Genomic DNA, 26,481 nt, shown 5'->3' with positions numbered 1-26,481 from the left:
ATTATGTAAGTGAGGTAATCAAAAAGATGGGTGCAAACTGTGAACTGAAAAGTGAATCAGAAAAAGGGAAGGGAAACACAAAATGGATGTGCACCCTAAAAGAATTCACTTATATGCACACCACCCTAATGTAAAAATTTACTTTTAATAAGTATCTTAAAACATATATTACCAAAGTAATGTGCAATGTGGATTAAAAATATATTAAATCAGAAATATCTGGCATCCGTGTCTTTAATTATTAGATCGTGCTGTCCCAGATATCCACTAGGTATTGATGGGATACTGAAGACAGAGGATGCTAGGAGTCAGGGTGTTAACCCCTCTGGAGCAACGATGAGACCCAGTAGTGATAATATATAATTGTTCACAGATAGAGCTTCCTTGCTAGTTAGACCAGTGCTACGCACTGCAATAAGGGCCCTGGTGTATTGAAGTGCAGGTGCCTTGGTAGTAAAGCTAGCACATACAGTGTAATGATGATACAGACACTGCAACATACAACCACCAGACTCAGCAGTGCTGAGGTGAATAGCACAAAGATAATTGTGAAGGCACCTCACATAGAGTGCAAGGAAAGCAAGCACACAAACTGTGAAAATAAATAAATAAACAACTATCTGCTAGGGTCTACAAAGTAAGAACCAGGAGACTACAGACACTGCATTAAAACAGCTCCAAGTAGGAGACTGACAACATTGCGCGTCCAACGCGCGTTTCCCTCCAGCAAAGGAGCTTCTTCAGGGACAAATTTTACTGGGGGAGAGAGGTCTGAACCCTTTTATACACATTCAATACCCTAATTACAGAGTCAATTGCTGTCAGCTGCTTGCACATGCGCACTGATCTCACTTCCAGACAGATTCAGCAAAGTACTCAAACACCAATAAATAAATTATCAGAGAAAATTCCATGACTTGTACCTTTATTTAGGCATATTCCCAACATAAACCGGCTGTTCGCAGGGTTTTTTAAAGCTATAAACTATGATCGCCATATCCAGTGTCTAATGCGGACAGGAAGCAAAAGGTGCCAATGTGAGCACTAATTTGCATGTCATTACCCACAGTCCCTGGCTGCAGTGGAAGCCCTGTATGCTAAGGGAAAGGCAGGGATGCAGACCTGTCTGAGACACGTCAATGTGCTCCCACGTGGTATTTTTATTTTTTGTGCACAGTAGCATAAGAAAGTGAAAGAGAATCAGAGGTATTATGGATCCGAATAGAAAGAGGAACATACGAGTTTGTTTGTAGTACTGCAGTAGAGACCCTGAAATAGGTCTCGCTCACAGAAGTGATATTTTTATTTGCTGGTGAAAAGGGAAACCAGCAACGTTGCAGATTGCTTCATTACTGACAAGGCCACCAGTGTGGGGAAGATCCCTTTAATGGCTGGATGCTGAGACTGGTGTTTCCGCTCTGTTCTGGGACATCCCAGGTGAATACCTCCTCAACCAAGGTGTCCCCGGTCCTGAAGGAGAACCAGCTCTGCTCTGCTGGACCCATTGGCTCAAGCAAGTAAAAAGATATAACTTAACTTGGGGGACTGCTGCTGTTCTCTCCCTGTTTCCCTGTAAAATGCAGTCACCTCAAAGGAATTCCATTCAACTTTGTGTTGTTCTCTGAGGATTTGTTTAATTGTTTTTAAACTGAATGCCTGAAAGCCCAATTGTCAGCGGTACAATGACAAAAAGCAAATCATTCAACCTGATTTACTGGAACAGCTCGAAATGTTGGCACTCAAGGGTGAATGTACACATCTCACACAGACTCCCCAAGTCTGCCCCGGTCCCTTACACAAGGAGCAGTGTTTAAACTACACAACACCATTTTTCAAGCATTTAAGACAAGTGCATTACAGAGCGTATAAAGCCAGACCTGGGGTTATAGTACAGAGCCAAAACCCCACACAATTACATCATTCCGCTCTCGTCTCATCAAGGTAACTATAGATGCTCATTCTTCCCTGTGAAGCCAGACTTAAAATGAACATCAATGGCCTAGATTTACGAAAAGTTAAAATGTGAAAAATCTTATGTTTTTTTTTAAAATAAATCAGTTCTGTAGTATTAGATAATACGGTCTGCATTTTTTAAAAACTCCTAATGCCATTTTGTATTGAATATTAAAAATGTATTGATCATCCTTTGGTTGCTATAGAAACCATTTAGAAAGTCATATCCATTTCCTCTTTTGAAAAAATCTCTGGCACACCTTTATGAGCTCTGTCCTTTGGCAACAAAGTATCACAAACACATCTGTTGCTGTGTTCCAAACAGCAGACTATTACTCTGAAAGCTGCAACAATAATGTGTTACACTTAGTAATATAATGTTACATATCAGCTGCAGCATTTGACAGACTGCAGCGCAAGAGTAGAAGGCGGCCATTTCATTAGTCACACCATCAGGATTTTTACAGATATTTAAAAGGCACACCAAACGATTGCCAGCTTAGGTAAGAATGTAGAATTATACATTGTCACAGGCTTTACATATAAAAAGAAGAAAAAAAGGGGGGAAATAAGTATTGCTGCTTTAATCAATAAAAAAATGGCATTAATGTGGTTTAACACCAACTTTATTTATACATGTACAGTGTATTCACTAAATCCATATTGCGGGGATATAGGCTTTTTACTGCGGCGATGTGTCAGTGTTGTTTTTCATGCAGATTATACAAATGAGCAGTTTACGCCAAACTCATATGCTACTCACAAATCTCTGATACCTGATCATATCGCACTACCGTAAAAAAAAAATATCGCCACATTTTATCATCTACCCCACGACGGCCTATCCTGCCTGCACGGGTAAGCCAGATTTGTATTTTTTAAATTGAAAAAAATCAAATAGGATAAAAAGGATAATAGCTCCCCGATGCATTTCACGTCTCCGGACACTTTCTCATAGAGTCCGGACTGGAAGCAACCTTTTTTCATTTTTGTTATCCTGTTCTCATTATGTAATTGAATAGATAATAAATAGAATTGAGACACTGTATAATATAGCAAGCTTCTAAGATACAATATAACTAATATTACAGTAATTCTCCCCCCCCCCAAAAGCTACAAAATCCTTTTCACCAACAAGTTTGAAATGAACTAAATGGACGCAATACTTAATGTATATTACAAGCGCAAGAAATATAACCAAATAAGTCAATTAATATAATTGATTTAACCTTTGTGGCACCCGTTAGACATAGCTACTATGTTAGTGATGGCCAACTCCAGTCTTCAAGGGCCACCAACAGGTCAGGTTTTAAAGATATCCCTGCTTCAGCACAGCACTGATCGAGCCCCCTCCCCCCTGAGCTATTTCATTATCTTCCTGCTCGTTTTTCTAGGGGAGATTGCGTGTTGCACCCAGAACGCGATCTATGAGGAAATGGAGCGGAAGCAGGACTCCTCCCCATCTGTGATGTCATCAGTGACAGTGCGGTCACATGATCGCGAGTGCTGTGCCACTTTGGTGCCGAGGCCTCTCTTGCACGAGCAAAAATGAAGACAAAATACCCTAAAGAGTATTTGTTAGTAAGTCTCCACCTCTAAATAAGCCAGAGAGATATCACCAAGTCTGAGAGAAATGCTCACCTCAGACAGCCGGTGGCATTGTAGAAGGTATCTGAGTCGGTCAGGATGTCTTTCTTGGGGTAGTCTCCCTCACTCCAGCCTGAACACGGGATAATGATGCTTTTGTTGAGTGGACGCAGAGCGTCTCTTATTAGCATGCCTTTCAGCTGGTCGTTGGAAGATAAGTTCCACAGCAACCCTGCAATGTAAGAAACACAGATACACTGTAAATGGGCTGAGAATTCTTCAGGATTCCTACACGTTTTATTCAGTTCATGGAAACAAAAATCTATTAAGGGGCAACCCAGAGGTATCAGAAATATTTTTTATGTATTTTATATGAATATCGTTCAACACTGGAAGTATAGTACATATCATTGTGAGATAAAAAGATGCATTTCATTTTAAATAGTTTTATATTGCACCTTGTTTAATTGCATGGCAGCATATGTATAGTGGAGGAGTGGCTAGTGAGTAGAGAGAATGACTCTGATTGCCCTGGTTCAATTTCCAATGACAGCTCCTTGTGACCTTGGGCAAGCTTGTGACCTTGGGCAAGTCCCTTTATCTCCCTGTGCCGCAGGCCCCAAGAATATAGATTTAAAAATTCCTATGTGCTGCGTACCGGGCGCTATACTGTAATTGCAAAGCGCTTTGAGTCCCATTGGGAGAAAGGCGCTACATGAAATAACAAGTGCGGCATATTATGAACACCCTGCCAGCACTGGCATAATAATGTGGCTATTTTAGCTGCACATTGTACATGGGGCAGTTGTAGGCAGATATTTAATCTGAGGATGGCATTGAGTTTCTGTGATATATTCTACTCAACAGCTCAACTTTGCTCAGACTTCTTCTCTGGCAGGCACATTGAGGGATAAAGTGTTACAAATGAATTAACCCTTCACTACTGAAGTCCTCACTGGCCACTAGCTATCAAAAATACTAACAGATAAAAAAGGTTTTTACTTCAAATATTAAAATTGTTACACCACTGAAGTTATAACGCCCTCTAAAAGATCAGTCACTGATTAAATGAGATAATATTAACATGTTAACCTTGCAATTATGCAGATTTTATTGAAACACATCCTTTTTTTTTTTGGCCCAGAAGACAATACACATTCTTTACAAATTACTTTCATTTGTGACTTACTTTCGTTTTCTGTGATTTATGCTCGTCACTGCAGTATTGCACCCGACCGCACTCACCCCCTTCTTCTTACACACTCCACATGCACACTCACACATCATACTCATCCTTTTACTCACCAAACACTCCACATGTATCCCACCTTCTCACACAGAACACACACCCTCTTTCTTAATCATAACACCACACGCCTCACCCCCGGTGGCCGACTTACCTATTTTCCGCCCGCAGGCTGGGGGGCGGCCCTCCTCCTCCGCGTAGTGTCGTCATGACGCCGTGATGACGCGTTGCCATGTCCATGTTCATAGCAACACATCGTCATGTGATGTCGCGACGCCATGACAACGTGACACTACAGGAGGGGGGCTGCTCCTGGAAAGGTAAGACTAACACACACACAAATTGCCTCCCCCAAAAAATTGCCGCTCTCACAAAATGTTCTAGCTCTAAGCTATAGCCTTGTCCAAGCAAACTTTTCGTCCTGTGCGCCCCCCTTCCTGGTCTCCTCCTGCTTTTGATCCTCCCCGCCTACATGGCTCCGATGTGAAATGACGACGCGGGGTCACGTGACAAGCAGTGTCATTTGACGCAGAGTTGCCATGACGACGTGATGCTGGATGGTAAGTGAGGCCAGGGAGTTTTACAGAGGCCTCCCGCGATCCCCGGCATTTAATTTAAATGCCTTTGGGGAAGCGCGGGGCCTCTGTAATGGCCGCACCCCCCCCCAGAAAATCTTGCACCCCCCTTGGGGGGCGCTCCCGCCACTTTGCGCACCTGTGGTCTAGTCAGCCTTGTGGGAAATCCCTGCTCACCCCACCCACACAAAGCACTTACCTCCCTCCCCTTCCTCACACAAAGCCCTCACACTCTCCTCCCCACACAAAGCCCTCGCACTCTCCTCCCCACACAAAGCCCTCACACTCCACTCCCCATCAACCATGGGCGTGTGCTGTCTGGAGATGGAGACGCTTCTTCCTCTCCTCTGTGCTGGGCTGTGAGAGGAGCGGTGGATCACAGCCTGTGCGTCTCCTGGCAGCGCAGGACGTACACGCTAAGCAGTTAGCAGAGTTTTCCACCTGGCACACTAGGGTCCGTACCAGCCTGGCTGAGAAGCACCGGTGTAAATGGTACTTTACTGTTACACCTTATTATAACTGTATCCACCTTGGGAAAGTGTCACACGGTTTCCTATTGTTCATTTAATACACGTCTGGCTTCCTCCCTTTACTTCCTGGCCACGACATTTCGTTTTCTCTTTATCTTGGTTGAGGAAGAAACTCCTACAGTGAGTAAGTCTAAAATAAGTGTGCATTCTTCACCCTACAGAATAAGATTTCAGGAAAAGTGTGGCTGATGGGCCCTCGAGCATCAAAGAAATCCCTTTATCATCACCAAAGAACAGAGAATCTCACAGACATTAAGGAATCCAGAAACACCCCAGTACCAGGCACCAAGGTATTTCCAGGTTAATAAATCATCGGGCTCCCAAGACCTGGCTTTTTGTGATAGGGGTAATCCTCCTATTTTAAACAATGATGCATTATAGATAATAGAAGTGTAAACTTTGCCACAAAGGCATTCCTATTGTATCTGTTGCTTGTATTACTTTAATGACACCTTCCATTTTCAAATTAAGCCTTGCTTTAAAAAGTTTATGTTATTAAGTAGACATATTATTTAAGGTCTGGAAAATCCATAAGAAAAAAAACCCTTAAATCCTACCAATATATGGCACCATAATGCATTTCTGCAGTGACAAACTAGCACAATTTTAAAAGAGCAATCCATGCAAAATCCTACATGTGCGTTTTAAAAAATAAACAAATCTGTTCTGTAGTATTAGATAAAATTTAATTTAATTCAATTCTTAATGTATTATTTAATGAGTTTTAATATACTGAGCATCCTTTGATTTCTATAGCATATTTTAGCCCACCTCCCCAGCAGTGCAAGATCTTTCCAACACTTTCCTGTTTGTGGTTGCTAATATTCCCAGCAGTTTGAGCTGTTAACTGTAACAATAGATAATGTTACCTTTGTAATATAAGGATACATTGTAGCTGCTGAGTTACACTGACTGAAGGATTGATTGAAACTGACAGACAGACATATAGTGAACCTTGGGAAGCAGGATCTTTGCTGATCGATCACAGGAGAACTAATCGATCAGCAGATTAGGATGCATTTAGTGAAACCCTGAGTCAAATCGTCACCGATTGATTACAGGAGAACAAATCGATCAGCAATTTAGCTAATCACTTGTCAGTGTGCAGATTGTATTGATGCACATTTTAAACAGCTTGGATTGCAGCTTAAAAACACAAAAAAAGAGTTAAAAAAAAATAAGTGCCACTTGAATTGCCTCTAAAGCAGCAATCCACACAGAGGCCTATGTAAGTGTAACTCATATAATGTTCGTGTCTTTCCCCCCGGAGCATACCAGGCTCTTCCTATTTTTTTAATTTATATTTTGAGTAAAAAAAAATCCTAATTTTCAAAATCTATTTTCTGAGGTTGCCAAGGTAACATTCAGACTAAAGGCCCGTGGAAAGCGCCATTTTAACCTCCCAGATGTGTGTGTGTGTATATATATATATACAGTGGTCGACAAATCACCAAAAAATCTACTCGCCGAACAAAAAAATCTACTCGCCACCTAGTACCACATGTGTGCTGCTTGGGCCAATAGGAGCTCGCCATGATGTTAAATCCACTCGCCCGGGGCGTGCAAATGTATAGGTTTGTCGAACACTATATATATATATATATATATATATATATATATATATATATACAGTAATATTTTAAACGCTTAGATTTCCTGAACGGAGTATCAGATATTAAAGACCAAAATAAGAGTTGGAAAGGGCAAAAGGAGATCTCCAAGTAATTAAAAAAATGCATGTTTTAAGAGACAGCCTCACATATATAGCCCCCTTTTTAAGTGTATTTAATTGAAGAAATCTACCACTTTTTCTTATGTGGACAAAAAAACCCCTATGGAAATGATTGGTTGAGTTGATTTGGCCACGTTAGTATTTTTCTAAAATGCATTACATGGGAAGCCTAGTAACTCATTCCTCGATCACTACCATTTTGAAATTGAAGCTGCATTTGTTCTTCAAATATGGCCGCCGGGTCACAAATAGAAAATCACAACATCGCCTCCTGCTGCAGAACCCTAATGGTCAATGGAGCGAGACTGACCCCGTGGCCTTATTATGTCCTTTCTTGCCAAGTGGACAAAACCGGTTATACTTCATTCATTTAGTATTAAAAAATACTCCTCCCCCTAAAAAAAATCAAACGGCTTTTACATGTTTACACGGCTCAATCCTTTCACTGCTTAGCCATATTTTTGCAAAGCCACACTTTTTAATTATTTCTACTGACAATTCTCTTTTCTTTAGTATGGAAATAGGCATTAGAGCTATAACCAGGCATGCTCCAGGGCTCTGTGGTGGAAGAAATTGTCTACATTTTTTTAAACACGGCTTTTGGCCTACTTCTTTGTACATCGTCTGTCATCCTTTATTGACTGATCACCAACATCAATTAACCCCTTCATCGCTGGAGGTGCTTGCAAGGCCTTGCAGAGCAATGTGATGCAGGCACGTCAGGCACCCACGGTGTTAATCGTGGTGAAGACACAAAACCATGAATGGAATATGAAATGCTGCGTTGAGCCAATGCAAGACATCGTCTACGTATTGTGTGCAACATGGGGATCGGCTCATAAAGACCCTGTACCTGCGATTTGCCTCTTTGTCTCCACGTCCCGTGTGTCCCTCAGCAGACTGAGTATACTGGGGATCCCACGTTGCTCACACACTTCCAGCTTGTTGTCGTTGTCTTCAAACACGATGTTCCTGAGAGCAGCACATGCTGCCCGCTGAACGTCTTCGTTGTCATTGCTCAGAAGCTGTAGGAGCTTCGGGATTCCACCCAGGGAATAGACCTACCCAATGGGAAGCAAAGAAAAAGGGGTGATGGGGACATAGAATTGGAGGAAAGACCTAGCCTCAGAATCCCATTTATCACCATGTGTGTAGCAAAGTACTTTTATCCCCACTGCTACAGGAAAACAAGCAGCAAGCGCTTCAGGCGGGAGATTCATTGTGCATGGCTGAGGCATTATGTACAGAATTGTGTCCACTAACACTGTGCTATGTATACAATAACATATTTTCAACAACATTGTAAGCTTGTACTCTCAGGAACACAAAAGGGCGCTAAAATGTAGCATCCATTCATGGATCTGAGGTGTGCTAAAGTTTAGCAACCTTTCGTGGCTCTAGGCCTCAGATGCATAGTTTAATTTGGGCATGCCACACTGCCTTATATGAAAATAACAACTGAACAGGAGGGAATAGGTTAACTGGATTTATAACGTAGGATGCAGGCTAAAGTCAGAGAGAGCCAGAACCACTCATTCTATTGTTGGAAAGGTTTCTCCTTATTTTTCATCATATCTGTGTAGATGTACTTTCTTTCTTAACTTTGCACACACACACACACACACACACACACACACACACACACACACACACACACACACACACACACACACACACACACACACACACACACACACACACACACACACACACACACACACACACACACACACACACACCACCTATAAAGAGGTTGTGCCAAGTACAATAACATAGGGAAAAAAATCTGTATAATAATCCTGGATGCCTGTGACTAGATCACATGAACACTGGCTTTCTTTCAGCTATTCATTACAGAAACCGCTAGCAACCGATGAAAAAAATATTTCTATGAAGGAAGAACACAGCTTCAGGTTCCATATATTAATCCGTAGCAAGAGCCAGGAATGCAGCGCATGGTGTTACCTGCAGCACTGAAGGGGTTGTGAAAGGATATTTCCTTAAAGGGGCATTCTCGCCTGTAAATAAAATCATTGGGTCCCTCTTTAAAAGGGTTCCCCAATGGGCCCACATCACTTAAAGGTGCAATCCCACACAGTCGGACAGTTGAAGTTTTTAGGGGCCTCTGGTTGATGAAGTGTTTGTCAATTAAGTGTTTTCTTCATCCTTATCCCACCCTACCCTGATCAGAGAACCAGTAAAGATGTGGGTAGGGGGAATCTGTATGTACAAGTACTTGCAGAATATGCAGTGACATCACACAGTGACATCACAAAGTGACATCACTCAAAGGGGAGCAGCCAAGGGAAATCAAACAAGTCCCAAGTCTACCTTAAACAAATAAATGTAAAATATGTATACAGTAGGTGTCAGATTTGGGTTAAAAAAAAGGTTATCAAACACCCAGATGAGGCCCCTTAAACATGTCACTGGTTCATTTTGCCCCGTTAAAAAGTACTTGACACATATTGTGTGGCATGAACATAAGCAGGTTTTGTCTTTGAGGTTGCAGAAATGGCGCAGCAGAAAATATAAACACTATCCTGATATAAAACCAGCCTCTGAAGTGTAATGTTACAAGTCATTCTATCTCAAATAGAATTTCATACATCTATTCAGAATTCCAGAAGGGATTGGAATCCTGCTGCCTTGTGCAAACCTTATTGTGCTGACGTATTATCACAAGGACTATAAGTCTCATGTGAAATTCCAGCAGTCACACCAAACAAATCACATCACCCTAGCCTAGCTCAGATTTGTACCATGTGCATCTAAAAGAGTGAAATCATTCCTTAATGATCTCTATGAGCTCTCAGTGGTGTTGATTTGACCATGTTTAATGTATTTATAAATGTATTTATAAAACACGAAGCTGGTACTGTATTTTGCAGCTGTATAAAGTAACGAGAGAATAGAACTGACATCACACAGTGAGCACTCACTTCCCTAAGCAGGACTCTCAGATACTTAATGGTTAATAGAGCTGGAGTGTTAGCTCTTTGGTGCAGTACTCCTTTCCCTAATGTCTACCTTTATGATTGAAGCACCGATTCCTATTATGGGTTACATCCCATGTTATTTAGTTTTGTCTATTACTGCGAGGAAGCGTTATTTACATGGATGGTGCTATAGAAATAAAGATATGCAAACATACATACATATACACATACATATATACATACACACATACACACATACATACATATATAAATACATACATACATACACACACACATACATCTGAACAATGGATGCAGAACAGGTGCAGTGAGTCACCTTTATAAAACCTTTATGTCTTAAAATGAGCTCAATGCGATGACATTTTATGTTTTTCCGTAATGGGAACTACAGCAGGGGTGTGCAACTCCAGCCATCAACGGCCACCAACTGGTCAGGTTTTCATGATATCCATGATTCAGCATAGGTGGCTCAATCAGTGGCTAACTCAAAGACTGAGACACCTGTGCTGAAGCAGGGATATCCTGAAAACCTGACCAGCTGCGGGGGAGTGAGGGGGGACTGGAGTTTGAGCACCCCTGTATTACATGCCAATGGTAGGGAACCATTTGAAACCACAGGGGACACATCGGGTGCTCAGAAAACTTTGCACTCACCTTTTGGACCATATTTACTAAGCAATGCTAAGCTCGGAGCAATAAGGCACACCCTTGTAGGCAGTTATTTGCCAAATCAATGTACACTGGATATTTTATTCTGCAGTACATGTGGGTAATAATGTAAAAGGTGCCATTCAATACTTGTAGCATGGTTTTGCAAAATGCAAATAAAACAGAAGTGGTTACAAACATTATTTAATTCTGAACCACAATAACAAAGTGACAGCAGCGCTGCGAAATGCGTGGGCCCTGCAAAGCCCTCGGATAATTAGCATGCTTAAAATATTGAATGCATGATTGAGAACTTCTTGCTACTTATGTACAAGTGTGCCATGTATCCCTTCTATATATAACATATATAGAGGTATATATATATATATATATATATATATATATATATATATATATATATATATATATATATATATATATATATTTGCAAATACAACTGTATGCTCATCTGCATGTCTTAGGCATTTCTGAAACCCCACCTTTCACCATAATCACCCAGCATACAGCACTTCCACTGCAGCAAGGGATTCTGGGAAATGACATGCAAATGAGCACGCAGTGCCACTTTTTGCTACAAAAACGATTTTTAACACGGTTCCCTATAGGCTTAAGCTTGCTGCATGGTCACAGCTTTGAGCACAGCCAGGGTTAAGGTGCATACCCAGAAAACCACCCACAGACAGCTGTTTCGACCTTTTTTTTGCCACTTTTTGCTCCAAAATATATATATATATATATAGACTTCAAAAGACTGTTCATGGTCCCAAGGTTCAGCAAAGTATCCGGCCGCTCCTCCTTCTCTTACCGTGCACCCCAAAACAGGAACAATCTACCAGAGACTCTCACAGCCGCCATCAGTCTAAGTTATTTCAAAACTAAAGCTGGCTCACATTTTAATCTGGACTATAACTGTTGCATACGCCTATAATATATATATTATCTTTAACTGTGCATGCAATCTACCCTGTTCACTTATGTAACTGTATTTGTAACCATGTATTATTTGTCATCTTAACTCTGTGTCCAGGACATACAGACAGTCCTCGTTTTACAACGAATGGCTTATCCAACGCTATGCAATGCATACCCATGTTCATTTTTACAACGCCAAAACGGCTTATCCAACGCTCTTACGACACTTTGCAACGTTGTTTATGTGTATATATATATAATATTATATTATACTATATAATATATTATTTGTTATGTTATATTAAATATAATACAGTACAGTATATACACTATATAATTTATGAGTGTGCTGCATATCTTATTGCCTGCATAAAATATTTGGTGTATTTTAGTGTTAAAAATGCCTTCAGGAACGGAACCTTTCATTTAAACAGTGTTCCTATGGGAAAATGTGTTTCGCATTACAACGTTTCGCTATCCAACGCCATTTTGAGTAACGCATTGTGTCGGATAACCGAGGACTGCCTGTACTTGAAAACGAGAGGTAACTCTCAATGTATTACTTCCTGGTAACACATTTTATAAATAAAATAAATTATATATATATCATACCTCTATGTACTTTCCCCCTTAGTTTTAATTATTACATTTTCACCTTAGATATATTCTGCTTATTTCTCTTAACGCCTTTTATCTCCTCTTCCAAGGTATCCTGAGGTTTGAAAACTGCGGGGTAGTCGTGTACCACTTTGGAGGAACCATCAGAGGTAATCCTATCAGTTGTGTAGGCTGACATACTGTACATGGGGAGTAGGTGATTTGCCCAAGATGAAAGAGCATCTGAATGGGGAGAACAACTGATGATCGTGTCAACCCTGCCAGCCATCGGATTTACGGTCACTTGTGTGATATACCGTACTGTAGCTTAAGGCTGGTCTTCCTGTATTAAAGCAAAAAGTCCCGCAGACAAGCAGATGGAAATTCACTGCCAGGGTGGTGTATACATGGTGTCACTTGAAAAGTCTGTTTTACCACTATGCCAGATTGACTCACCCGCCTCCTGGCTTCTGCCTTCTGAAAGCATTCATGTTGAATAAAACTTGCTGCTGTTGTTACCCAACCGGAAGAAGCGTTGTCACTCTCCAACATGTTTACAGCCCTCTCCATAGTCATTTCCACTTCAGAAGTCCGGGAAGCATTCCTGAAACATGAGCATGCAAGCGATGGAAGGACAATGTCAGAACACGATGGAAGGACAATGTCAGAACACGATGGAGGGACAATGTCAGAACACGATGGAAGGACAATGTCAGAACACGATGGAAGGACAATTTTCAGCAGATGATGGAGGGACAATGTCAGAAGACTATGGAGGGACAATGTCAGAACACGATGGAGGGACAATGTCAGAACACAATGGAGGGACAATGTCAGAACACGATGGAAGGACAATGTCAGAACATGATGGAGGGACAATGTCAGAACACGATGGAAGGACAATGTCAGAACACAATGGAGGGACAATGTCAGAACACGATGGAAGGACAATGCCAGAACACGATGGAGGGACAATGTCAGAACACGATGGAGGGACAATGTCAGAACACGATGGAGGGACAATGTCAGAACACGATGGAGGGACAATGTCAGAACACGATGGAAGGACAATGTCAGAACACGATAGAGGGACAATGTCAGAACACGATGGAGGGACAATGTCAGAACACGATGGAGGGACAATGTCAGAACACGATGGAAGGACAATGTCAGAACACGATGGAGGGACAATGTCAGAACACGATGGAGGGACAATGTCAGAACACATAATTCCCAGAACATTACCAACGTTTAACCATTTCACAGCCGTAGCTTGTTTTAGACCACGGGTGGCCAACTCCCGGACTCAAGGGCCACTAACACTACAGGTTTAAAGAATATCCCTGCTTCAGCACAGGTGGCTCAATCAGTGGCTTGAGCCTCTGATGAAGCCACCTGTGCTGAAGCAGGAATATCCTGTAAACCTGACCTGCTGGCAGGGCCGTCTTAACAGCATTATAGGCCCCCAGGCAAAGCAGTGCATTGGGCCCTGCAAAATTTATCTCGCGAATGCAGACATGCCAACTCTCCGCTACAAGTCGTAATTTTTCTCCTTCTACTGAGTTAGCGGGAGATTTGAATGTTGAGGCGGGTGATCGGAAAATTAGTGTTAAATTCTGGTCTGTGCATAGATTAGCATGGGGCCCCTATGCTCGTGGGGCCCCCGGGCAACTGCCCAGCGTGCCCATGCGTTAAGACGGCACTGCCTGTTGGTGCCCCTTGAGGACTGGAGTTGGCCACCGCTGGTTTAGACATTTGCTCATGTAAATGGTCCTATTTAGTTTGTAGCAAGAGGAGAACAGTAAAAAATCCTGAAAAAGATCGAAGTGCATTCTACAGTGGTAACTGTAGAGGGAGAAAGGGGGTGGCCCGGTATTAAAGGGTTTGCACCCCATTTGGCCACCCCTGACCCCACCTGGGAGACAAGGGGTTAACTGGGCTGAGGTCCAGAAATGTGAGTTAACCCCTGTTATAACCTATAAATGTGTATTTCCCTGTTTCCCCTGTGTTATTGTAACATCAGTGTCTGCATCACACAAACACTAGAATCCATCCGGGAGCACAAGGGTTAATAGTCCTTTAATGATTATAGCTCTTCCCTAGGTCCTAGCATGTCGCTTTTTGGACCATATGGTGTCCCAGTTCCGGCCATGAGAACTGAGAAGTTTGGTTCTGACAGACCCAACAGAACCGGATATTTTAATACGGTTAGGTTTTATGTTTAATACTGTGACCCCAGGTATGGACAAAGTTCCAGAGGAAATTCCTTTGCCTACCAGGATAACAGATGGCCCTAGTATTGTGCAAAGGGTCTTGTCACCCTCCCTGATGATTTAAGGGCGGAGGAGGCTCAAACCAGAGCAGTCTCCAAGTGTCCCAGTTATCACCTTCCAACAAAGGTTATCTTGCTAGAGAGCCAGATGAGTAAACTGGCTGGCATTCCATTTGCCTATGGGGGGCTACAGAAATGAGACCCCAGAGTTCTACTGCGCATGTGCCAGCTAGCAGGGGGGCCTGTCCTAAAATGTGTTCCCCCATCAAAGATTGGCTGGAGATAATTGAAAACCAATCACAGGTACTTAATGTTACAGATAGAGGGACAAAAGGTTTATAACCTGCTGTTCCCCATATATCCTTTGTCTTCATTCGGTCTTCATTTGGTCTTCATTCGTGTTCGTTTGCTGACATGGTAACCTGATATCACCTGAATGATTTCCTGACTGCTGAGAGAAATGCTACATCATACTTCTCCTTCCCCAACCCCCATGTAAGTGTACTTCTTGTTTGTTACTGTATTATCTCGTGTGTTCACCTATCCTAAGGAATAAAATCACTTTATTATATCTTAAGACTCGTTCGGTTCAAACCCAGTAGTTATTTTTGTGTACTATTAATAAGCCTGTGGAAGCTATCGTCACAGTAACAATGACTATATTTATATATCTCTCACATCACACAAATTCCTATTCTTTGAGCAGGGGCGTAGCTATAGCCCGGGCAAACTCCAGGGGCCCGCTCTCCCCCGTCGGCAGCACATCTGTCTCTCTTAGGCTAGAGACAGGCTTGTGTGGGTAGGAGGAGAGCGGAGGATGCCGGGTGCGGAGTGCGGAGCTGATCACAGAACGGGGAGGGAGGAGGCAAGTGGGGCTGTCTTCCTGCTTAACCACTTCCGGGCAGCAGGTGGCGCTGCAGAGCACTCCATTGATGCTCCTCTCTGCATCTCCTGGTTCCGTGTGTGTCTGTGTTGGTAAGTGTGTGTGTCTGTGTTGGTAAGTGTGTGTGTCTGTGTTGGTAAGTGTGTGTGTGTGTGTATGTCTGTGTTGGTAAGTGTGTATATGTCTGTGTTGGTAAGTGTGTGTGTGTGTGTATGTCTGTGTTGGTAAGTGTGTGTGTGTGTGTGTATGTTTGTGTTGGTAAGTGTGTGTGTGTGTGTGTGTATGTTTGTGTTGGTAAGTGTGTGTGATCCCGATTGGCTTTAGCTTCCAGCAATAACCAACTCTATAATCCTTGCCCAGACCAGGGTTTACCAGTCGTGTTTGTAAGGCATTATCAGTCATTGGAAGTTAAAGCAGTAATCCCGTAATTTTGCGCCCCTTTGTGTGTATATAAAGCAGTAATCCCGTAATTTTGCGCCCCTATTGTGCGTATATAAAGCAGTAATCCCGTAATTTTGCGCCCCTATTGTGTGTATATAAAGCAGTAATCCCGTAATTGTGCGCCCCTTTTGTGTGTATATAAAGCAGTAATCCCGTAATTTTGCGCCCCTTTTGTGTGTATATAAAGCAGTAATCCCGCCTGATCGTTATTTTTGGTTTAACAGCATTGTAACCGAGGCTGCTCCAGAGCGAAACAGCGCTTTTTTATTTGATATGCTCGTTATCACACCCAGCGCAGTAAATGCGATCTGAATCCTGTGACCGCATCATCACAGCGACGCCCAAAGGTCTAAAGATGACTTTCTTCACATAAATGATAGTTAGAACCTTCTTGATATGCATTTGGTGCTACTCCTTGGTGCTCGCTGTGGAAATGGCACTGTTGGTTGCACTGTAGTGACATTGAGAGTTATGTAGAAAGGGACGAAATGGGCCCTTTGCCAGTGAAATGGCAAATTACCAATAACAGTGAGCTATTTTCATCCTGTGTTAAGCAGCTAGTATTTAGGTAGCTTTTGCCTTTTTGTCCTGTGTGTAATTCGGGTATTCCTATTCGAGGAGTAAGGAAGAAGGTGCCCGGGATAATGAGATTTCTGCATTTCTGCATAAGGATTTATCACTTCTTTCCCAAATTCTCAGAGTAAATAATCTCAACATTTCCCTTGATTTTAACGCATCTGATTTACAGTTCTATCTTGATAGGCTATCTATTCCCCACACTGTTGACAGGTTGGGCTCACTTGATATCTGTGTTCCTGAATACTGAAATTTGGGGATCAAATTCCTATCTTTTTTTAAATAAATAAATCCTACTGGAACAGTAAGAAATTATTATTATTTTCCTCTAGAGACACAGAAACATAGTTCCCCTTCTTTCACATCTAGAGAAGGTGAATTTGTGGTGTGAAGAAGCTTGCGTGTGATAATATCTGCAAAGAACTTTCATACTGGTTCAATATAGAGACTTTTCTCTACGACCACAACCGATACTTTATATCATACTAGCTGAGAGACCCGGCGTTGCCCGGGAGTCACACTGTTCCCCCCCCCACACACACTGTCCCCGTCCCCCCCACACACACTGTCTCCCCCCCCCCCACACACACTGTCTCCCCCCTCCCCACACACACACTGTCCCCCCTCCCCCACACACTGTCCCCCCCTCACACACACACACACACACACACTGTTCCCCCCCCTCCCCCACACACACACTGTCCCCCCTCCCCCACACACACAGACTGTCCCCCCCTCCCCCACACACCCACTGTCCCCCCCCCCACACACAGACTGTCCCCCTCCCCCACACACACACTGTCCCCCCCCACACACACACTGTCCGTCCCCCCCACACACACACACACTGCCCCCCCCCCCACACGTAGGCCGCGGCCTGTAGAGGGTCTGCGGTTGCGGAGGGAGATCTGTGGCGTGTGTCCCGGTCCGCGTCCCGTAGAGGGTGTGCGGTAGCGGGAGGGAGATCTGTGGCGTGCGTCCCGGTCCGCGGGCCGTAGAGGGTGTGCGGTAGCGGGAGGGAGATCTGTGGCGTGCTGGTCGGTCCGCGGGCCGTACAGTGTGTGAGGTAGCGGGAGGGAGATCTGTGGCGTGCTGGTCGGTCCGCGGGCCGTACAGTGTGTGAGGTAGCGGGAGGGAGATCTGTGGCGTGCTGGTCGGTCCGCGGGCCGTACAGTGTGTGAGGTAGCGGGAGGGAGATCTGTGCCGATGGTGTTTGATTGTAGGCCGCGGCCTGTAGAGGGTGTGCGGTTGCGGAGGGAGATCTGTGGCGTGGACCGGGGGGGGAGGGGGGAGTTGGGGGTGGGCGAGGGTGGTGTTTTGAAGAGGCAGTCTGCAGTGTTTGGTGTTGTGTGAATGTTGTGTGAATGTGTGTGTGTGCAGTGTCTGCAGTGTTTGGTGTTGTGTGAATGTTGTGTGAATGTGTGTGTGTGCAGTGTTTGGTGTTATCGTGCGTTGTGTGTAGGTGTTGTGTGTAGCTGATTCTGTACCTGATTGGGCAGTCTGTGGTAGCAGACGGTGAGGGTTTTGATAGCTGTGAAGCGTGGCCCCAGAGCAGTGAAGGTTGTGCTGCAAATGCAAAGCGTTCCCAAAGCTCAGTGAGGGGTGGGACAGTGTGGAAGTATTAGCTCAGTGAGGGGTGGGACAGTGAGTGTGGCATTGGTGTTGGACGCAGGCCAATGAGAGGTGTGCGGGGGCGGGCATTGGACGCAGGCCAATGAGAGTCAGTGAGGGGTGGGACAGTGTGGCATTGGTGTTGGACGCAGGCCAATGAGAGGTGTGCGGGGGTGGGCATGGCCTGAGCCGGAGTGACAGGCCCAAGGTCCTATGCGATTGGCCCGTGGGACGCAGGCATACAGTGCTTTCTGAAATATATAGTAGATGACATTCAAGATTCTGAAACAAGCTGGAGGAGTTGAAAACTGTTGGATTTACTTGTACCCTGGCACGTTATCATGGCATATCCCATTTTAAACCTTTTATGAAGTTAAGTACAATTAGATTGAACTATACATAGCAAATCAGTTGAGAGGCAGCGTTGGGTGCCTATAATAAGCATTCGTTTTGTAGAGACTTACCCTACTTGACTATTCCACTGGGCACCTTCTCGTTCATCCTGCGCAATTCCACTCCCACCGCCCGCAGCGGTTCCAGCTGTCATAGTAATCTTTTTGCCACTTGAATCGAAGCCACTGCCCACTGCAGTCGATTGAAAGGATTCTCTTCCAGTGGCCCCACTTCTGTATGTACTCTGTTGCCACCTGGACCTTGAAGACGACCCTCTATTCATTTGTGGCGGCATCATGGATCTCACTTGACCAACTGCACTTGGCTGAATCTGGTAGTTCTCTTTTTCGAAAAGGTTATTCATACTCCGGCTGTTCCTCGACTGGTGGTAGAGATGTCCGGCAGGGCTGGTGGGAAGGCTGCTCATAAATACTGAATTGTGGTTACTGCCCACTTGGTAGAACTTCTGCGCAATGCTCTGACGGGCTTTATTTGTAGTACCATATCTATTAAAACTTGTGACATCTGAGCGAGCGTAGCGTGGGGAAGTGACAACATATCCTTTGTTCTCTTGGTACCTTGGACTTGTTCCTACGTTACTTCTGTATTCACATGCAACTGTTTCTATCCCTCTTTCTGGAGAGATCTCTAGTCTCATCAATGGTCGCCTCATGGTGGTATCCTGTTCAGTCTTCCATTGACTTGTGGATGCATTCCCTCCTCCCCAGCCATTGTCATATCTAACAGACTTGTATTCCTAAATAAAAAAATGACATAGCAGAGGTGACATTTTACACTTGCAAAGTTTTAGGCTAATATATCTATGCTGTGAATTAATATGGCAAAAATATTAAACTCAGATGTTTCTGCGGTCCTTAGGATAAGACTGTAAGCTCTTCCGACAGGGAGTCCTTTTTCTAATGTTACTTTTATGTCTGAAGCGCTTATTCCCATTCTGTGTTATTTGTATTGTTTGTTATTTATATTATTATGTCACGTGTATTGCTGCTGTGACGCGCTATGTACATTAATGGTGCTATATAAATAAAGATATACATACATACATAATGTCAGGCTATGGGATATTAAACATCACATGTAGACTGTTGAACAAGCTCTTACTTTCAAATAACTTAGCTGCTGACTTGACTCACAAGCAAGTTTAGGTTTATAAAGATAAGTTTCTTTTCTATAACGTCTCTCCATGTAGGTAGTCCATGCATAAATTACCTCTGCGTGCCTAAAATGTCTTTAGCAGTTCTCGTTTCAGCTATGTATAGAAACAGGTATTCCAAAGTCCAGCATCTGTACAACATCTCAACACATTTGTTGTTTTGTTACCTTTTTAATGAACAAACACAATTTGACATTGCTAAGCTTTACCCAGCTAACCTTAATCCTCTACAGCAGGGGTCTTTACCAGAGGTGATTTCACGCCCAAAGGGGTGCCTGGAGGTGGTTTAGGGGGTGACTGAGAAGGTGCTGGGATTTGTTGAAGATTTAATTTTTGAAGTAAAACGTCTTAACTGGCACAGACAAAAACCTCATAGGGGAAAAAAGTCTGTATGGGACGAAAATGGAAATGGAAGTGAGGGACTGCCATGTGCAGTAGCGGAAGCGATATCATTGTAGTTTGTTGGCTGCCTGCTGGGGGTTGTAGTTCGAGGGACCTGTTGTCAACCGTCCAAAGGACATCAGAAGGGAACTCGGGATGTTGAGTAGGTCCTTATTCCTTTTGTTGACATATGAAATCAAAATATTGAAATGCTGCATATGCAATTATTGGTATGAGGTGATTGGGGACCTTGTTGGTCCCTTAGGGGTGATTAAGGGTCAAAAGGTTAAGAACCCCTTCTCTACAATGTCATAAATAAATAGGGATAATCGAACAATTTTTTATTGTTGACCCGTTGGTCGCCCTAAGACGTAGTCACTATATCCCGGGGTCTGTCACTCCAGGGGTCCATGACGTAGTGACTTCGCCATGCCCAGCGTGTGTTCTTGCTGTTGGGTAGATCGCGTCCAGCATTCCCATGGAGACCAGGATGCGATCTGCCCTCCGGAGAAACGTCAGACGAGGGCTCCTCTTCCGTTTCCGGGATGATGGACAATGCGGTCACACGACCACACTGTGCCGGAGGTGCGTGTCACTGTTACCGTGGCCCCTCCGGCACTCAATGGGTTCAAACATATACCCATTATCTAACTCAGGGGGGCGCAAACTTTTTTCCCTGCGCCCCCCTGCCGGCTGTCCCCTCACTCCCGCGCCCCCCCCCAACCCCAACTTACCCTCGCACCGGCGTAATGACGTCACGTTGCCATAGCAACGTGACGTCACATGACCTCGCAGCGTCATTTTGACGCCGCGTTGCCATGGCGACGCCGGGAGGAAGCAGCCGGAGCCACGGGTAAGTATGGTTTACAGAGGCCCTGCAGCTCCCCCGGCACTTAATTTAAGTGCCTTCGGGAAGCGCGCGGGGCCTCTGTAAACCCCGCGCCCCCCGTCGGCAGTCTCGCGCCCCCCCTGGGGGTCGCGCCCCACAGATTGCGCACCGCTGATCTAACTAATAACAATAAGTTTAATAAATGTCAAATATACAAAATGACACGTACTGTATTATAGAGTAAGGTAAACCCCACAGAGAGGAGCCAGTACTGATTGTTACACGCTATACCTTGAGTAGACTCCAGAAAAGCTTTCTTTTGGTTTTGTGTCCTCTGCGACTATACATAATTATTATAATATTATAAATATTATATACATAATAATAGCATGTTCTGCTATTTTTACGTAGCGCTTTACAGAGACATTTTGCAGGCACAGGTCCCTGCCCCGTGGAGCTTACAATCTATGTTTTTGGTGCCTGAGGCACAGGGAGGTAAAGTGACTTGCCCAAGGTCACAAGGAGCCGACACCGGGAATTGAACCCCTGCTGCAAACTCAGTGCCAGTCAGTGTCTTTACTCACTGAGCCACTCCCGAAGCTTTCACCTTTTTTTTCAGAGGAGAAAATAGTGGGACAGGTTTGTCTTTTCTAAGGAATTCTTCTTATGTATCTTTTTTTATAACTAAACTTACAAGTTAAGTAATGTGTTATTCAATTGTTGACTTTTCTAAAAGCTTAAAGCAGGAACCCTGCCCCCAGGAAGCCTATATAGAGTTTAACTCATACAATGCTAGTATCTTGCCCCTTGGACATGTCCTGCTCTTTAAAATAATTTTTTTTAAATAATTCTAGTGTTAAAAAATATATATTTTCTTAATCTCTAGCTTCTGGGGTTACCATCGTAACCGTTAGCGTGCAATACGCTCTGTGACAAGCTTTATTTCAGTCTCCCAGAAACCAACATTTCAAAAGCTTCTTATACAGGTATCTCCTGAATGAAGCATCAGCTTTTAAAATAAAAACAGCTGGAAAAGACGAGAAGAGATCTTTAAAAAAAAAATGGCAAAGAGCGCAGACTGCTGATTTAAATAAAAAAAAGAGTAACATAACCCCAAACAAGGCGAGTTAGTGTTTTTTGATTGAACCCCCATTTTCATTAACACAGTGTCACCCCGATTCCAGTGCTATTCTGCACAATATACACGTACAATATTTGCAGAATCAGATAAAGCAGGGGTCGCCAAACCCAGTCCTCACGGGCCACCACCAGGTCACGTTTTATGGATATCCCTGCTTCAGCACAGGTGGCTCAATCAGTGGCTCAGTCGAAGCAGGGATATCCTTAGAACCTGACTTGATGGTGGCCCTTGAGGACTGGAGTTGCCCCCCCCCCGAGATAAAGCATCTGAATAGTCAGCGCAATGGGAGAATCATTACCCTGCAATCAGTTATTCCCCTTCGTTTCAATAGTATGACTGCGCACCATTATATTACTCTAACTTACCATGTGTATTACTACTGTGAAGTGCTATGTACATTAATGGCGCTATATAAATAAAGAGATACAATACAATACTTCCTCCTGGGAAACAGTCTGAGACTAGACTAGGTTCGTCACCCGTTTCCATATCATCACACACTCACTTATCAAGTGAGCCTATGAAGGATTAAGCGTAACATGGGTTTTACTTGTTAAACCGTCTGAGCTCAGCCAAGAATGCAAAGTAAACCACTCAATAGAATAAGGATTTGTGGTCAAATAGTGGATCACCCGAAAAAGCAGTTCCGGTTGTCATGGGCCACTGTTCCTGTTATGGAAACAGCTTTAAGGCTAGGCAACCATGTCTGACTGACAAGAATAATGCTCCCAGAGCCGAGTTACCTCCCTTTCAGACACACAACAAGAGTACCAATTGAAATCCAACTGCTTGGAATGTGCTGGCTTAGTTCAGGGTCACTGCGTTGCAGTATCACTAGATGGAATTGAGTTGCTAATTCCTTGAGGTATGTTTGCTTACATGGTCTATTGTAGTCTTCTAGAAGTGACTTTTTCACAGATACGGAAAAGGGTATTCCTCTCTGCAAATATGTACTGTAATTACATTACAAAGGCCTTTCCACCAATAGTTAAGGAGAATAACCTGACCATACAGCGAACGACTACTGGGATCATGGGGGCATTTTCAAGACTATTAGCAGGGAGAAGTGCAACATTTAGGGGAGACGCCTACACCAAAGGCACCCGATACTGCATTTTGAAATGGAACATATCCCACTGCGATTGTGTTCTAAATCCAAAGCCATTTCTGCACGGGTACATTAAGAAAAGTGTTTTGATGAAAAATATTGATTACTTTTCCGTTACATTTGTTTGGTCGCGTTTCACTGTGGACATATTTATGAGTCCAGGTTCAACAACTGAAAGCAGACCAGGGCCTCAGTGCTAGGCTGTCCCATGCCAATGTATCTTCACACTTACCTTGGTGCTTTCGTGGTATTTTGAAGGTGTGGAAGAGAGACCTCTTTGCTCAACACTTATCTGGTGATGGTGCACTTGATCTGGAACGCTGGTTGCACGAAGCAGGCTTCCTGTGAAAAAGAAGCGTTCAGTGAAATATAGCCTTTATTTCCAGGTCCACTTTATATTGAATAAACGCCCCCTACCCAATAAGTGAGGTATAGAACACTTAAAGCTGCAGTTCAGTCAATATCCTGCATGTGTGTTTTTTTTAATAAATCAGTTCTGTAGTAAGAAAAAATACTTTTAGCATTTTCTGTTTTTAAAAAAACAACTTTGAAAGACCAATTTTCTTGTATTCTATTTTAACAGCCATTTGCTAAGGCACTGCCCCTTCATGTCCTGCCACAAGCCCTGGCACACCCCTTTGTCAGCCCTGCCCTCCCTCTAGCACATGTCAGTGCAGGAGTGCTCATGAATATTCATGAGCTTCCACTGAGAGACAGAAGCAGAAGAAAAACAGATCCCTTCACTAATTATGTCACCAATTTTCGCCTATCAATACATGGAGAACGAATTGACCTGCAGCTATACAGTTCTTTAGGTAATTAGAGATTGCCCACATGAAACTATTGAAGTAAAAAAATAAATAAAATAAAAAATTTAAAAAAAAGACTGAACTGCAGCTTTAACGCTGAACAGTCACATGTGCCTTACATCGCTGCTTTGTAGAAAGAACTGTGAGGTCACACAATAGTTATAGCTAATATTAACCCTACAGGCTAAGTGACACAATGTTAAAATGTATAGCTAATGTATCAAACAATAAGGGTACCATTAATAAACAAAATGTGCAATATGCATAAAAAATGTTTCTATCCTAAGGGGACCTTCCTCAAGTGTCTGAAGACTGCAACTTTGGAACCATTGCAGTATTGTTCCCTAATTAGTTACAAGACCCTAATTAGCAGTGCAGTGTATAAGGCACAGTATATTGCACGCCCTGATGTTAACTATTGTGCATTTCTACATTTTGAAACGAGTTTTTTTGTGGGCTTACATTGGATACATTATTCAACATAGAGAAAAACATGAAATGGAAGAGAAGGTGTTACCTGGCTGAGTGCCCTTCCAGTATATTGTAACTCTGTGTGTGGGATGTATTCAAGCAAACGTTTACACCTTGCATCAAGGTATCAAAGCACGTTGCTCCAGTTTTGCACCGTGTGCCCCAGTTTGCGATTTGGGGAGTGTCAATTGGAGGATTTACCCAACATAGGCATTAGAATGGCATGTATCCAGTTCTGTGACTCTCTTGCTCTATTTCCCCCCCCCTTGCCTTTCTGGCTAAAGGTCTTTCTGCACAACAATCTGCGCCAGGGGTGCGTACTCCTGGCTGCTCTACTCGGTGCCTTGCGCCCCCCCTGCTCGACCCCGGCTTCAAAAGACGTCAAGTGACCCCGTGTCGTCATTTGACGCCAGGCTACCAGGACGACGCATCACTGGAAGGGAAGGTAAGTGTATTATAGAGGCCTCGCGCTATCCCCCGGAATTTAATTTAAATAACTGCCACGCCCCCCCCCCCGAAAATATAGCGCCACCCAGTTTGCGCACCGCTAATCTGCGCAACGCACAAGAAACTTCACGAACAAGTGTCTTACACTGCGACAAACCGCAAAACATGGAGCAATTCCACCAAAACACCCATTTGTTACTGAATGATACATCTACCCTTATAAGTTTTACATTTACGATGGCCCTATGGCCTGCCTCATAGAGGCAAGGCCATTTGTTTGCACCGCGTCCGCTGCCGCATTAAGTATGGACGCGCCCTAACACGTTTAATGAATAGCACGATCCTTTGACCTCCAAAGCGGAACTTTGAGCTTGTTTCTGAGTGTTGCTTGTCCTCGTGCAGTTGTTCTGAGGCAGTGAATCAGTTCCTGGTGTCTTGGAAAGCACCGATCTCCCAGATCTGATGACTAAAGTGCTCTAGGTGTCTTCAGATGGTGACTCAGCGTCTTGCGATGCGCAGGACGGAGCATGTTAGTCAGGATTCAAAAACCAAACAATCAAGAAAATAGACTCTTTTGCAATTAGTGATACCTTTACCTGAAAGTTCTTAATTCCTGTAATTTATACAGGAGCGTTGAATCGCCCACAAAGGCCCAGATTTGCTATGTGGTGCTAAGCCAGGGATGAGCAACTAATCCTCAAGGGCCACCAACAGGTCAGGTTTTCAGGATATCTGTGTTTCATCACAGGTGGCTCAGTTTTCGACTGGCCCTTAAGGACTGGAGTTGCCCACCCCTGTGCTAAGCCGTAAGGGAACTTACAATTTATTCAAATGAGTGGGCAGTGAGGTCCCTTTGGGATTAGCCCACTTAGTAACATGGCCAAGAGTGGCGTGTGTGTTTTTGCAAAACAGAGACAATGCAGCTCCCCAGGAATCAGAGAAATATGCACCAATGTTTGTATTATGGGATTTTCTGTGTTTACAATACAATACCAGCCACTACATCTGTAGTTTAAAAAAAAAAAAGCAGCACCCAATAATATGCTGACAGTGTAAATCCTGGCAAAGTTTGCAGAGTGAAACTGCTGATAAATGAAAGATACACAGAAATCACTATACAGGATGTGTGCTGGTGTTCCCGTGATCCTAGAAACAAACTACTGTACAAACACACAAATTCAGAG

At 43.6% G+C, this 26,481-nt stretch overlaps 1 protein-coding gene across 1 annotated transcript in view; it reads right to left on the bottom strand.

Annotated features, from left to right (window-relative positions):
• PKP2 (plakophilin 2) overlaps positions 1 to 26,481 on the bottom strand; it is a 91,266-nt gene that overhangs the window by 44,208 nt on the left and 20,577 nt on the right. Inside the window, exons 2-6 of the mRNA XM_075602827.1 lie at positions 23,803 to 23,912; positions 19,009 to 19,694; positions 13,218 to 13,365; positions 8,477 to 8,684; positions 3,595 to 3,772 (exon numbers count right to left, since the gene is read on the bottom strand). Coding sequence (XP_075458942.1) covers positions 3,595 to 3,772; positions 8,477 to 8,684; positions 13,218 to 13,365; positions 19,009 to 19,694; positions 23,803 to 23,912 — 1,330 coding nt within the window. The remainder of the gene's footprint in view (positions 1 to 3,594; positions 3,773 to 8,476; positions 8,685 to 13,217; positions 13,366 to 19,008; positions 19,695 to 23,802; positions 23,913 to 26,481) is intronic.

The sequence above is a fragment of the Ascaphus truei genome, chromosome 5 (assembly GCF_040206685.1).
Source record: "Ascaphus truei isolate aAscTru1 chromosome 5, aAscTru1.hap1, whole genome shotgun sequence".
Classification (NCBI taxonomy): Eukaryota; Metazoa; Chordata; class Amphibia; order Anura; family Ascaphidae; genus Ascaphus; species Ascaphus truei.
Note: the sequence above shows the minus strand (reverse complement) of the source record. Positions and strands in the feature narration are given on the sequence as shown.